Source organism: Balearica regulorum, chromosome 2 (assembly GCF_011004875.1).
Source record: "Balearica regulorum gibbericeps isolate bBalReg1 chromosome 2, bBalReg1.pri, whole genome shotgun sequence".
Taxonomy (NCBI): Eukaryota; Metazoa; Chordata; class Aves; order Gruiformes; family Gruidae; genus Balearica; species Balearica regulorum.
The window spans coordinates 109950953-109965437 of NC_046185.1; the positions used below are offsets into that span (position 1 = coordinate 109950953).

The 14485-nt window shown below is 38.1% G+C and overlaps 1 protein-coding gene across 7 annotated transcripts in view; it reads left to right on the plus strand.

Annotated features, from left to right (window-relative positions):
• TPK1 (thiamin pyrophosphokinase 1) overlaps positions 1 to 14485 on the plus strand; it is a 314203-nt gene that overhangs the window by 239733 nt on the left and 59985 nt on the right. For all 7 annotated transcript variants that reach the window (XR_012834005.1, XM_075745301.1, XM_075745300.1 and 4 more), the window contains one exon: positions 11610 to 11721. Coding sequence is in view for 6 of the 7 variants with exons in the window: in XM_075745301.1 (XP_075601416.1) it covers positions 11610 to 11721 (112 nt within the window). In the remaining variant the exon portion in view is untranslated. The remainder of the gene's footprint in view (positions 1 to 11609; positions 11722 to 14485) is intronic.

Consider the following 14485-nt stretch of genomic DNA (forward strand, 5'->3'; position numbering starts at 1 on the left):
AAAAGGGAAAGGAAAGGTAGAGATGTAAAGAAACACAAAACAATGCAAAGCAACACAAAGGAACGCAAAGCCGAGAAAAGAGAAGAAAAGCAAAGAAAGGACAAGAAACGGAAAAGATGTGGAAAGGATTCAAAATAATAACGTAACATCATATACAGTAACCTAAGATAACGTAACATTACATAATATAAAATAACCCAAAAGAAACAAATAACATAACATAATGAAGAGAACAGAATGGAGCATGAAAAGAGAAGTCAAGAAAAGAAAACAGAAAAGAATTGAAAAGGATTCAGAAAAATAACAAAATGTCCTATAATGGAATGTAACATAAAATAACAAAAAAAGCAAAAGCACAGTAAAGCAAAATGAAAACAATACACAAAACAAAGGGATTCTGTAAAAATACCTGATGTAACATAACATAACATCCATAAAACATAACATAAATTACATTACATCACATTACATTATATGGCATTACATTACATGAGAAAAACAGAAAAGATAATATAACGGAAGAAAAAAAAAAACTAACAAGAGAAGAGAGAAGAGGAGAAGGAAAACGGGAAAGGAAGGGAAAACGGGGAAAAGGAAAGATAGAGATGTGATGTAAAGAAACACAAAGCAACGCAAAGGAACGCAAAACAAAGAAGAAAAGCAAAGAAAGGACGAGAAAAGGAAAAGACGTGGAAAGGATTCAAAATAATAACGTAACATCATATACAGTAACCTAAGATAACATAACATTACATAATGTAAAATAACCTAAAAGAAAAAAATAATATAATATAATGAACAGAACAGAACGGAGCATGAAAAGAGAAGCCAAGAAAAGAAGAGACAAAAGAATTGAAAAGGATTCAGAAAAATAACAAAACGTCCTATAGAGGAATGTAACGTAGAATAATAGAAAAACCAAAAGCACAGCATAGCAAAGCAAAAATAATATAGAAGACAAATGCGTTCCCTAAAAATACATAACATGACGTAACATACCATAACGTGATATAGCATTACCTATGACATAATATAACATAACATGATATATCATATCATATATCATAACATAACAATAACTTTATGTAAAAGAAAAGAAACAGAATTGTGATTTGTGTTCTGAATACCCCCTGGTATTTCTGGCAAATAACGGTCTCATCAGTGTTTGACTTCTAGTGAGCACAGGGAATAGAATAGAATAGATTAGACTAGACTAGACTAGACTAGAACACTTCAGCTGGAAGAGACCTACAACGACCATCTCGTCCAAGTGCCTGAGCACTTCAGGGCTGACCAAAGTCCAAGCATGGCACTAAGGGCGCTGTGCAAATGCCTCTGCAACACTGGCCGGCGTGGGGCACGGAGCACCCCGCTCGGAAGCCTGTTCCAGGGTTTGGCAACCCCCTTGGGAAAGAAATGCTTCTGCGTGTCACGTCTGACCCTCCCCTGACGGTCGCAGCTCGGAGCCATTCCCCCGCGCCCCGGCCCTGGGTCCCAGGGAGAAGAGAGCAGCACCTCCCTCTGCGCTTCCCCTCCGCAGGAAGCTGGAGAGAGCAGCGAGGTCGCCCCGCAGCCCCCTTCTCTCCAAACTAGACAAGCCCAGAGTCCTCAGCTGCTCCTCAGAGGACATGCCTGCCAGCCCCTTCGCCACCTTTGGTGTCCTGCTCTGGACCTCCACATCCTTTTTAAATGCTGGGATTCATAACAGACTACTCAAGGTGAGGCCACACAAATGCTAAATACAGCAGGATAATCCCCTCTTTTGACCATCTGCTTATGCTGCGTTTGCTGCACCCCAGGATGCGGTTTCCCCTCTTGGCTGCCAGGGCACACTGCTGACTCCTGTCGAGCCTCCTGTCAACCAGCACCCCCAGAGCCCTTTCTGTAGGGCTGCTCTCCAGCCACTCCTCTCCAATTTTAGATTTGTTCAGTGTTACTCCATCCCAGGTGCAGAATCCAGCATTTGGTCTTGTTCAGTTTCATGCTATTGATGACTGCCCAGTGCTCCAATCTATCCAGATCCCTCTACAAGGCTTCCTGTTCCTTGAGAGAGTCAACACCACCTCCTAGTTTAGTATCATCAGCAAACTTACTAATAGTGCACTCAACTCCTGCATCCAGAACATTGATACAAACATTGAACAGAACTGGCCTTCGAATTGAGCCCTGAAGAACAGCACTGGTGACTGGTCACCAGCCAGATGCAGCCCCATTCACTACAACCCTTTGAGCCTGGCTGCTCAGCCAGTTCTTCACCCAGCCCACCATGTACCTGCTCATCTCACAGCTGGACAACTTGTCCAGAATGATTCTGGGAGAGACAGTATCAAAAGCCTTACTAAAATCCAGAAAAACTACATCTCTGGCAGGTGACCTTATCATAGAAGGATATCAAATTAGACAGGACTTTCTTAACCCGTGTTGACTGGGCCTGATGATTGCCTTGTCTTTTAAATATCTTTCAGTAGCACCCAGTATGATGATCTCCATATTTCTTCCAAGTATTGAGGTTAAACTGACAGGTCTGTAGTTTCCTGGGGCTTTTCCCATCTGGCCGCATCGATTTGTGAACATTCAGCTGATACAACTGGTGCCTTACATTTTCGGTGTCTACACAAATAGAAAAATGTTCCTGTAGTTGTGGTCCTCCAACTGAGAGGACCAGGCAGCCCAAGATCTATCAGTATTATTAAAGACTGAGGCAAAAATGCATTGAATACTTCTGCTTTTTCTTCATCCCTATTTGTCAGGTGATCATTTTCAGCAAGTCAATACTTCAGTCCAATGTTTTTGTTAGACCTCCTCTTGCTATTAACATACTTGAAAACGCGTTTCTTGTTGTCCGACACAACACTGGACAGTTTCAACTCTAGTTGAGCTTTGGCTCTTTGTGTCTTCTCCCTGCACATGCGAACCACAGCTCTGTAAGCTTTTTGCTAAGCCTGACCTCTTTTCCAGAGATCATACAATTTCTTTTTCCTCCTGAGTTCCAAGAGGAGTTCCCTGTTCAGCCAAACCAATCTTCTGCCCTGCTTGCTTAACTTCCAACACAACAGGATTGCCTGCTCCTGTCCTATTAAAAGGTCATTCTTAAAAACTGACCAGCACTCATGGACCCCTAAGCCCTCAAAAGCAGATTCCCAGGGGCGCTGCTAAGTAGCTCCCTGAGCAGCTTAAAGTTTGCTCCCTTGAAATCCAGAGTAGCAACTCTGCTGAACATTTGTCTCATTACACCAAAAATTTTAAACTCAACCATGTCTTGCTAAGACTGAGTATACTATCAGCATTTTGATCCTTTTGAATACTCCTTTGGTGGATATAAGAAGTCCTCAACATAGGTCTAAGGAAGGCAGAACGTAAATACCACATGGGGATTTTGCTCTTTCATTGTCTGCTATGCAATACAATTACTTCTACCCTTTGGTGATATTTTAAATATACTAGTACAATTCTTTTGGGATGCTCACTCAGAATTACAACCATGATGACAAATGGGGTGCTGGAAAGATACATTCAGTTTTCAGAGCTTCAAAGTCTTGTGAGAAAAGATGCCAGGCTGACTGTATTTATTTATAGTAAGAGATGGCTGTGAAAGATTTGGGGCTCAGGTTGGTCTACTTTGAATGATTTTTAGTGTGCTTGGGAATATTCCTCTGTATTCTGAGGATCAAATCTGTCACTGATGACACTGGTGACATACATAGGTGCAGTTCCCACTGAAATGCAAGGCAACTGAAGCTATATCCGTTATAGAAAGGCTGTTGCAAATAAACTTCACACCCCTATCCAAGTATGATTCATAAAGGAGGAAAATGGAGTTCAGGATAGTACAGTGTTCTGTTTCTCCACCTGGTACTCCAAGAAAAGAAGGGATTTTTGTGTGGACTGTAATTTCCAACTGACTACTTAGCTATAGAAGAAAATGGGGAGAAGGTGGAAAAAAGAGGAGAAAAAAATTATATGTTTGAATAGCCAGCTTGAAATTTCTTTATTTTTGTTCTTCCTGACCTGAGTAACAGGTCGTTGAATTTCACAGGTGTAGAGAGAGGCAGTCAGTCATTGCTAGCACAAGATCTGGGGCATAACACTTCTTCAAAGCCTGTTGTTACAAAGCAGAAACTATTTCCCTGTCTACTGAAAATAGATGTGGTTTCTTATCCTAGGTCAATGAATGTCTTTATAATAACAGCAAATTGTTCCTTCCTGTAACAGAGATCAAGAATAGGTGCTGGAAATTGTCTCAAAAGTTCATTCTTCACTACTTCAATTCTTTTTTTTACCTAGAGGTATGTTTTTTACCTAGAAGTATGTGAAAGTAACAGTCAGAAACAAAAGGGAGAAAAGAGTGTTTGTGAGATTCCCCCACTCAATGCAAAGAACTCTGTCCATCAGTTTGCACTGAAGAAATTATAGAGGTCAGGCTTTAGGAAGCCCCTAACCCGAACATTAAGCCCTCCCCTAACAGGAAGCCCCTGAATATGAAGCCAGATCTACTAAAAGGATGGTGGTATATAAGAGGATTTGTGGGCTCATGATTTGTTGCATCATAAAACACATAGAAAAGTGAGGGCATCACATGGGTGTAGATTGAGGACTACAAGAAACTATAAGAAGATGTTGACCAGCAGCCTGTTGATCATTCTTCTTACTTACATAGTAGCAAAGATTTCCAAGTGAGATTTTAGAGGAGAGCTACAGAGATTTGCCAATATGTCTGGGAAGACTTCCGAGAACAGATAAACAGATTTTAATCTTAGAGGAAGTCTCACAGGCACCTGCTACAACAACCAGCCAAGATTCAGGTGGTCAGTAGTTGATGAAAGGAAAAATTAATTGATTAATTTCTTCCCACTAAATAGGATGTGATAAGCTCCTTCACAGGATGGACTGTGAAGAACTATGCAAAAGGCAAGACAGATTAGCTGTAAATAGGGATGAGAAAGCAAGACACATAGAGAAAGCAACCCGATCAGAGCAACCCAGACAAGAAAAAAAAAGGTATCAAATGTTGTTACATAGCATATGTTATTAAACACTGATATGCATTAGGCTTGGTAGCTGTACTTTTTTTCTTGTATAGCAACAGAGCCTAAGCACTTTCAAAAAAAGAAAAACCCGACAAAAAAAACCCCTAGCACTATATACTCACACAAGAATTCTGTGTATTCTTACATAGCATAAAGGTGCCTTCCAGCAATACTTAGTAATTCAGTGCTATGAAGAAGAAATTGTTTCTTGCCACTAGTTAGGTGAACAATATCCTGTCTTTAAAATTAACTCCCACACTTCTCTAATACCAGGGAAAATAAGGGGATGTAGTCTAGGTAGAAGAGATCCTCTGGACTGTTCCCCAGTAGAAATGCACAAAAAAGAATGAGCAGTGACACTAAATGTATTATGAACTGGTGGATGGTGAGAAAGATTATGCTGTAATTCTCATCACTTAGGAATTATAGAATATTAGTGCCCTTAGTAAAGGCCCCTCTAGATTGACAATTTAACTGCAACATTGCATAATAATTATACAGGCAACATGAAATCTTCGGCAGCTTGTCTACTTTTCACTCTTATGTGCAATCTATTATACTCTGTAGTCTCATAAATGGATATAAAGAAAATCATTCTGATTTTTTTTAAGGCATCACTAAAAATGCTAATTAAACCTGTGATGATGGGTCTGCTGAGGATGGGGCATCAAATGTACAAGCTCAAGGATAAAATGTCACACTGGGCCAGTGGAAGGCTCACTAGAATTGAGAAGGACCAGCCAGTTCTTCATTATTATAGTTTCCTGCTGGATTTGTGGTGTATTTTGCATTTATATATGGTAGACTGAAGAAACTGTTATGGAATTTCATTTGTGAGTGGAGAGTTTCAACAGAATGAGTTTCTGTAGGGTAGTATTCAGAATAGAACAAGAATTAATATTTATGGCATTTGTCAATCTTTAAGATATGTCTGTGAAAAGAAATTAAACCACCCAAACTCCCTTTTAAAGTAGCTTTTGTATTCCCAGATATCTTATTTGCTTGATAAAGTGTTTTCATCGCTTCATTTGTGTGCATGTTAGCAGTGTCTACGCTGTTGGCAGTTTTAGCTGCTTGCAGTCTCCAGAGAAATATGCTTTTGCATTTTTTGCACCTATCTGTTGTTTTCTTGTCAGTCATATAGGCTTGACTTTAGAAGATAGAGAGCCATTTTACTTGCTCATGCTGCAACAGGTGATGGGCAAGTAAGGGATGCACCTACTGTGCTCAGTAAAACATGTCATCGATATTACATGAGGTGTAACTCTCAGGATGGTTTTACTAGGCCTATAGAAAAAGTTCATGTGTGAATGTGTGAAACTCTGGGATCATTTGCTCTTTGTGGATAATTTGTACATTAGATATATACTAGCAACCACTTAAACGTATAACCTCAGGGTATAGTAAATCTTTTCATTTTAGTGGCACTTACCTCCACAGGGATTTCTTTCTTTACCCTTGTCACAAATTGGTTTGAAGCAGATGTGTTCATTAATTGGGTCTAATAATGATTACAATTTATTCTCTCTCTACTGCCTGGGATTTTATTCACTATAGCGTCATCATTTTATGAAGTGCTCCTCTTAAAAGGTAGGCTTGGTGGGGCTCTGTCTTGCAAATAACTGATATACTGAAGTCTATCCATTTCAGTACAGGAGCACTACTAACAATTAAGGCTCAGCAGGATTGGGTCCAACATTTTTTAATATTGTTTTGAAGTACAATAAATTTGCTCATTTTTCCATATGAGTTTATGTAGTCATTGATATGATATACAAGAGCTTTTAGACTTCTGAGTTTTCACTGGAACTGTGGATACTTTTATTTTCAACAACCACAAAAAGCCTGATTGGGTCAAATAACATTCTGTGAATAGCGTTCATGTAATAGCAACTTGGCACTATGTATATTTGTTTGAAAAGACAATTGATGCTATTTTAGGCTTATAACAAAATAGCTCTTGTTAAATACATCCTTTTAGAAAAATTGGCTGTATTTGTCATGGTCAGAATCTCATCCTAAAAGCTTTTATTATTTTTAAGTCAAGCTCTTACACAACTAACGATGAATAGAAATATTTCTGGAACTTTGTTTTACTTTATTGCCAATCAAGATATTTGATTTTAACATAAATGTTCTCAGCTTAGTTTCATCCTTGTTTCTTTCCTCCTCCTCTCTGCTGCAGTCTTTGGTGATCATGTTGATTTCCACTCATTCCCTGAGTTTTTATCTATATACCATTTTCTGCACCCAGATGTTTATGTACTAAAACAGATTGTGGGTTTTGTCTTTTCCCTGGGTAACACTATGACATCTGTATTTAGGCTTTTTGCTGCTGCTGTTTTCAAGTGTGTGCTGCCATCTATGGAGTAGTCATTGAAATAAAGCTGATACAAAAAGAGGTTTTATCAAAAGATTATGGAACACAAGATCTACCTAGTGGAGGAGGTATCATCGGGCAGTTGGCCAGATCTCAAGAAATCTTGTTTCTCTGTTGTCCCAGATCTCACAGCAAGCACAGGTGACAGTATACTGTTTCAAAAATCAGTGACTTGTATGAGTTAAGTTATTCAGTAGATTTATTTATTCTGGGCAAACTATCAGGGCAGTCTGAAAATTAGAATAAGGGTTATTTTGTCCTCTGAGTAAGGGTTGCTTTGCCCTCTAATCCTGTAACTCGTTCCTTTTCCTTTCCCCTTACCTTTCATATGTCCTAGTCCTTCAGCAGTTTCCAAGATCTGTTTATTATATCTTTTTTCATTTATTTTTAAAGGTTAATTTTAATTCCTTATTCTTCCCCAGCATTTTGTTAACTGGCTTCATGCCTCTCCTCTGTGTCCTGCTTCAACCTGCCAGGTTCCAGGTTTCCTTCCTCCAGGTCCCTTCAGAAAGCAGTACTGAAGATCAGTTTCCATTCTCTCTCTCTTTCATAACATTTTGTCGCTTGGTATCTATTTTAGAGTGTATATTTATTGTAATACATTTATTCAGGTTGGTCTAGAAAGCACTTGGTTAACTAAGTTTCTCTATACCTTTATGAAGTGCCCATGGGGTATCTCTGCACACATAGAGCTATCAGCTTTTATCTTGATAGTGTTCATATCTTTGTCAGCTTGCAAATTTTTGACTAAGGATTTTAGCAGCTTACAACTGCTCAGATAGGGTTAGGTGTATGAGTTCCTGGCAATTAGACTTCTATTCATTTGAGTTAGGAGATGTGACAGAGAACAACTATGTCTTTAGGTCTTTACTCAGCAAAAATGGTGTCGGAACAGGGGTATATTTAACCACTGCTGCTTAAATGCTTTCTTACAACACAGGACATCAGAATCAAAAGGAAAAGTTTAACCTATATGGATGAAGCATTCTTGAAAATATCTTCTGACATTTTCTTATTGCTCAACTTAGAAATTGATCTTATTTCCCAGTATCAGAGACAAAACGAAAAAAAGAAATCAATGCTGAAGATTGATCAATGTTTTTCAAAACTGACTTAATAAGATAAAAATCAATACAGCTGTATTATTTGCCATTATTTTATCACCAGTATCATTCAAACATGGTAATATTTGATTCTTAAGTTAAATGTGAAAATTTTTCAGTTACCTCCTACATAGGCAAAAAAACTTAAGAAGAAGGGATTTATTCAGTCAAACTTTGATTTTCATTTTAATCCTAATTTTGGAACTTTGAGTTCTGCAGAAACTGAAAACAGTTTCATATTTTAAGTGCCAGTATATAATTGTTCCTTTAATCACAGAGACTTAAATAGAACAAATTGTTACTTGTATTTGCAAATTACAAGCTCTGATCCTCCCTTCCTCCTGCAAATAGCAATTCCATCTTGCTTGGTTGAAAGATCTATACTCAAAAATTTGAAGATAAGCTTGGGCACCTAATTTCCCCTGTGGCAGACTCACAGTGCTTTGAATTTAGAGCCTTACTGTACAAATGCATTGGCTAATTAATCTTTTTTGGCAAAAATGAGTGGGTTATTTGGGATATTTTGTTTGCTTGTTTTTTCCCAAAGATCATTTCCCTTTTCTGTCCCGACTGCCCCCAATAATATTAAGATCCCTTATTGATTTATTTAAAGAAAAGTCTTAAAAACTGTCTTGTGTAATATCAGTGAACCAATCCCTAAGCCATGAGTGTGGCTTAACAGTTGAGAGATTTTTTAAAAATAATTTGCATTTTAATATTTCAGTTCCTGTTTACTTGCTCCCTTGGGTTTAGCCCTTTGGGCTCCTAGTTTGAAATTCTCTTAACAACTGAGGGCTAGAAAATGTCCTTTTAGGGAAGAAAGTCAAAATTCTCACATAATCACTGGGACATGTGAACTGGGATTTTAGAGAAGTGTCAGACATTGAAAGACTCCTGATAAAATCCTGGATATTGGCAAGAATCTGGTAATAGCAACTTTTGTTTTAAAGATTTATTTCGTGAGCACAGTAAGACAGCATTCTGCATAAATTTCTCTTGAATTGAATCCCTATCAGTTAGCTGGGCCAGAATGTCACAGAATAGGAAATGCAAACCTAATAGTAGGTAGATAGATACAGTTTTTGAGAATACAGGACTTAATCAGGTTCTCTGTCAGGCCAGTTACTTTTACCTCTTTTTTTCATACTCCTTTACCAATTGATAAATGTAGTGAGTTTGCTCCTCTCCTCGAGTAGCTCTGGGCAGCAACATGTACATTCATTGTACAGTCCCAGCCCTTTGTTCTCTCCTACATCATTCACTTCATTATAGACAATATCTGCAATTGCATAACGAGAGAGCTTGTACTTGTACCTCTCCTCTCCTTTTCCTCCTCCCTCTGTGCTGTGAGAGAGAAGTAACATGGCATATTGCATAGCTAAAAGGTTATCAAACCTGAATTTGTTACACCTCTGAATTTGGCAGGCAAGCGTTCACAACCACTATAGAAATACATGGCTCATCACCACATGAAGCTGGACACCCTGAGAAGATAGATGATATTGGAGATTGGTTTTCTCATTGCTCTGCAAACAATCAAACAGGCTTAAGCTATGCAATCTGATACTCCTTAATTGGCAGCTTTTCCAAGGTTCATTTGTTAACCGAGAGCATGACATGTATTGAAGTTGTTTCTTCATAATGCATTTGGCATTAACAGGAGAAGCTGTCGAATGCCTCAGACATCAACATCTCAGCAATAAGATATTTCGCCTCCAGTTTTGACTTTCTAACTAGTGACTTTATATTTGCAAGGGCATTTGGAATGAGCGTATGAGAGCAGAAAACATAAGAAAAAACTTAAATACATTCCCCAAAAGAAAATTTGTGAGGAAGTATTTTTGCTACTTGAGTTTTATGGTTCAACTGTTATTTTTTTCTTTTAGTGTAAGCAGTTTCCTGCTTAACAAGTATTTGCTGAATACTCATTGGGTTTCAGAGAGTTAGGTTTTTTATTTTGATAGATTAATAAATAGGCATATCAGATTTTATTTATGGTGATGAAAAATTTGTGCGTAAAAGACATGCTCAAGGGTTTAACTTGCCTGTGCATCCACAAGAGAATAAAATAAAACCCCAAAGAAACCTCTATTTCAAAGAATCCTAACCTTGCCCCTGATGAAGCCCATATTTGTTTGAAAGAATAAATTACCTGTGTAGAAGAGATCAGAGGATGATTTTTCCACTGATCTTGTCACTGTTTTGTATTTGCTGTTTTCTTGTAGCCAGTTTTCATAAACACTTTCTTAGATTCTTAGAACACAAATTGTTCTTGCCAGAACTCTAAATTCAACTTTTTCTTTTTTTTTTCCTCATTCTGTAAAAGATTTCCACTATCTATTCTTCCTTGCAACTGTTCATATGCTGATACCTGGCAAGATGTTCACACAGGGTCTATAAGTACTAATTAAGAGCTTGGTCACAAATTCATCATCATTAATAGCTGCTGCTTCTCCTGCAACCCATGAACTTGATAGTTACAAGATGAATTTATCTTAGATGTACAAAAACATGTTTTAATTTCACTTTGTTTTTCCTACTTTGTGCAAGCATGTTTCTCTAAATATTTAGGTTAATTTCTCTAGCACCTAGTTAAGTTTCAGCACGTATTCTTCCTTCTCGGAAGAGTACATGCCTGGAGAAGTACATGAAATTTTACAGATGTTGTCAAAATAATGAAGGACTTTCAGTGGTGCTTTGACTAGCATTGTTTAGGAAGTGAAACACAGCTGTTTAGATGAGGAAAAAAATGAATGAATGGGTCAGATTGCCTTCATTTCACAGGAATAAAGAGCCTAGCTTTGACAGAAGTGCCTCTTCAAAAATGCCAGGAAAGAATAAGCAAAGCCAGATTCTGTTTAGAAAAGCCCAGAAACAAACTTTTTGAAAGCCCTGAGGTCTGGAACCTAAGCTCACCTCTCTCCTCCCTCTGTAAACGTCAACAACCTGAATTCCTGCAGCCAAATATTCCTGACCCTTTGGGGGACATTCTGGACCTGTCTCCATCTACGTACTTTCCGGTTTATTTGCAGGGTCTGTTGGCAAATGCCGTTTGGGTCCCTGGTGAGCGCTGACTCCACGGGCCCTTCTGTCTTCCAGGGCAAGCACAAGCTGCATGTGGACACGGGACTGGAAGGCACCTGGTGTGGCCTCATCCCCATCGGGAACTCCTGCGAGAGCGTGACCACGACGGGCCTCAAGTGGAACCTCAGTAAGTCAGATGCCTCTGGGACAGTGGGTTTGATGCTACCCTGACCGCACATTTACATCAGACTCACCACTGCTGAAGGGCCTTATGTGTATGAAGGTGGAACGTGGCATTGAATCCCTACCAGGCCATTTTCTTCTAGAAATGAGGGGTGGGGTTTTTTATTTAAAAAAAAAGGAGAGAAATATATTTAAACCTGAGATATCGCAGGCAGAAATGTGTTTTCCATTTGGGAGTCATTGTGCTGTTTAAATAGAACATTTGTTGAGGTAATGATACATTACCATCTTGATACATTGCCCTCTAGGGAGGGGAAGCTGCGAGTGCCTAAACTCCTGGTTATAAGACATAAAGTTACAACAGACAAATAGTAATGAGATACAGATTATTAAAGCTACCTCACTTACCCTGAACTGCTTCACGTATATCATCTGTTTGTCAACTCTGAATGAATAGATATTTTTCTTATTTTAAAGTAGGAAAAGGTGCATTTGATCTAGAACCAGGGTTTTGATTATTAATTTTTAAAAAAGTTATTTTTTTGATATGTCAGATTTTTTTTTAGTTTAATGACATAAATTTCATCAGATTTGCAAGGTGCACATTAGAAAGCTGGTAATTTTAAAGATTGTCTGCTCCCACAAATTACATGACTTTGTTACTACTAAATTAAGATTGCCTCGTCTTTTGAAGCTAAGGAGAAAGGGGTTACTACACTAGCTGTGCCAGCTGGAGGGGAATGCAGTGGGAAGTGTGATGGTAACAAATGGTAAGATTGTGTCTAGGATTTAGAGGCATAGCTAGATACGGACCTATGGGGATTTTTATTACACTTAATTTGATCTGGTTTTCTCTGGGGGACAAATAAGTATTTAAGTGACTGTTTCCTACTTGTTTCATGTTAACATGACACCACCATCTATGCTTCTCCCAGTCCTCACTGCTGTTTCCAAGAGGAAAACTCAGACCTTTACAGTGTTTTCCCTAGTGATGTGTACACTGCACCCCATTACAGCCTACACTTGCAGTCTCGGTATTCATGTTTCTCACAGGTCATAGTTCCTTCATTTATTTCTCTACATTATCATCATAGATACATAAAACAAAAAATGATCTGGTATTCCTTGGAGATGTTTAATCTATCTGAGCCATCACAGTCATTACAACCTGAAACTGGTCTTCTGCCCAAGTGACTAGAGCTAACCTTTACTCATCCAAATACAGATTCTGAATCAGATTATTATTAAGTTATTGATACTGATAAAACAACTTAAAGTGTAGTTGTATCCCCCAAAAGGGAAACCAATATCTCAAATACAGCATGTGGTTAGTTGTGACTTGGTTGGATTTTTTCCTCTAATAAATAAGCCTTACATTCAGATAACCTAAGTTCGATATTAGCTTTCGTTGTGTTGATGACTTCTGTGCTGCCTGTAGTTTTGCTGTTACTTTTTAAAATGTTAGTCCTCCTGTGAATTTTGATGGAGAAGCAAAGGCTCACCTGGGAATGACAAAATACTGAAGTGTGACATGGATGTCAGAATCACTGCTGATGGCTGGCAGTGGCAGAGCTTTCCCTGTTCATTTGTTAATGGCACTTTGAGCACACACCTTCATAAATCTCAATGAATGAAATGGCTTGCTTATAAATTCATTTTCATGTGTAAATCATTAAAGAAATGGCATTTTTAAGCCAAATATGACATGAAAGGACCTTTTCTCCAGTTTGTTAGGGAATTAATTGAATATGACCTAACAAGTTTGTTTTTAAAAAGTGATTTTTGAGTACTCAAAATATTTGTTTTAAGTGTCTGGGCAGTAAACTAATTCCAGAATTTTAGTTCTGTCTGAGCAGTCAAAAAATTATGCACTAGGTGAAAGGAGAGCCCTCATTTTTGCAAACAATAATTTCCAGCAACTCAAAATTAAAATAACCCTGCATTACAAGAAAGAGCTGGCTTTGCATCAAGGTTTTTAATGTTTAACATGGATGTCTGTCTGAGCCTATCTAGATTACTCTGCTGATTAAAATTTGTAAAACCTTCAAGGGGTAGTCAAATGTTATCTGTGTCTAATCTACAGGTCCTGTCAAGAGACTTCATAGGCTCTGAATAGAAAAAGGCACAGATAAATACCTAAGACAGAAGCTGTATTGGGGTTGAAAGTAGGCTACCAAAGGTCTCATTTCAATGGCTGAATTAGATAAACTTGAAATCTGTACAATATTCTGACAGCAGAGAAACAATGCTGTCTTGATTATATTTTTAATATTGCAGAATTCATTATTTTTTGTGTGTCCGTGTGAAAATGCAACATATATGCATGCTTTAATGCATGCTTATCTTAGTTATTTGCTAGCACTAGGCACAGTGAATGAAACAGAACTTTCATTTATTCTAGTTCTCATCTTATGGGTGAAAGAACTTGGAGAAGAAAGTGGAAAATTGATTAGAGAAAATACTTTTTATCCATACTTGCTATTGTGCAGCACACATTCAGAAGACATTATAAACATATTCTTTCCACTCCCAAAGGGATACAGATCTTTTCTCTATTAAAATCTGATTTACAGCACAGGAATCAGATAATGCTTTATCTGATTTGACTCACCTGGCTGCTTGCTGATAACAGCTCCCATGTCTAATAAATAAATAACAAAAAATTCAATAATGCCAGAATTACCCAGCATTCTTCATTAGGTCCTCAGTGGTGCTTTCGTGGAAGGTGAATAAGAATGAAGGTAGAAATCAGCTGCACTGTTCATCAT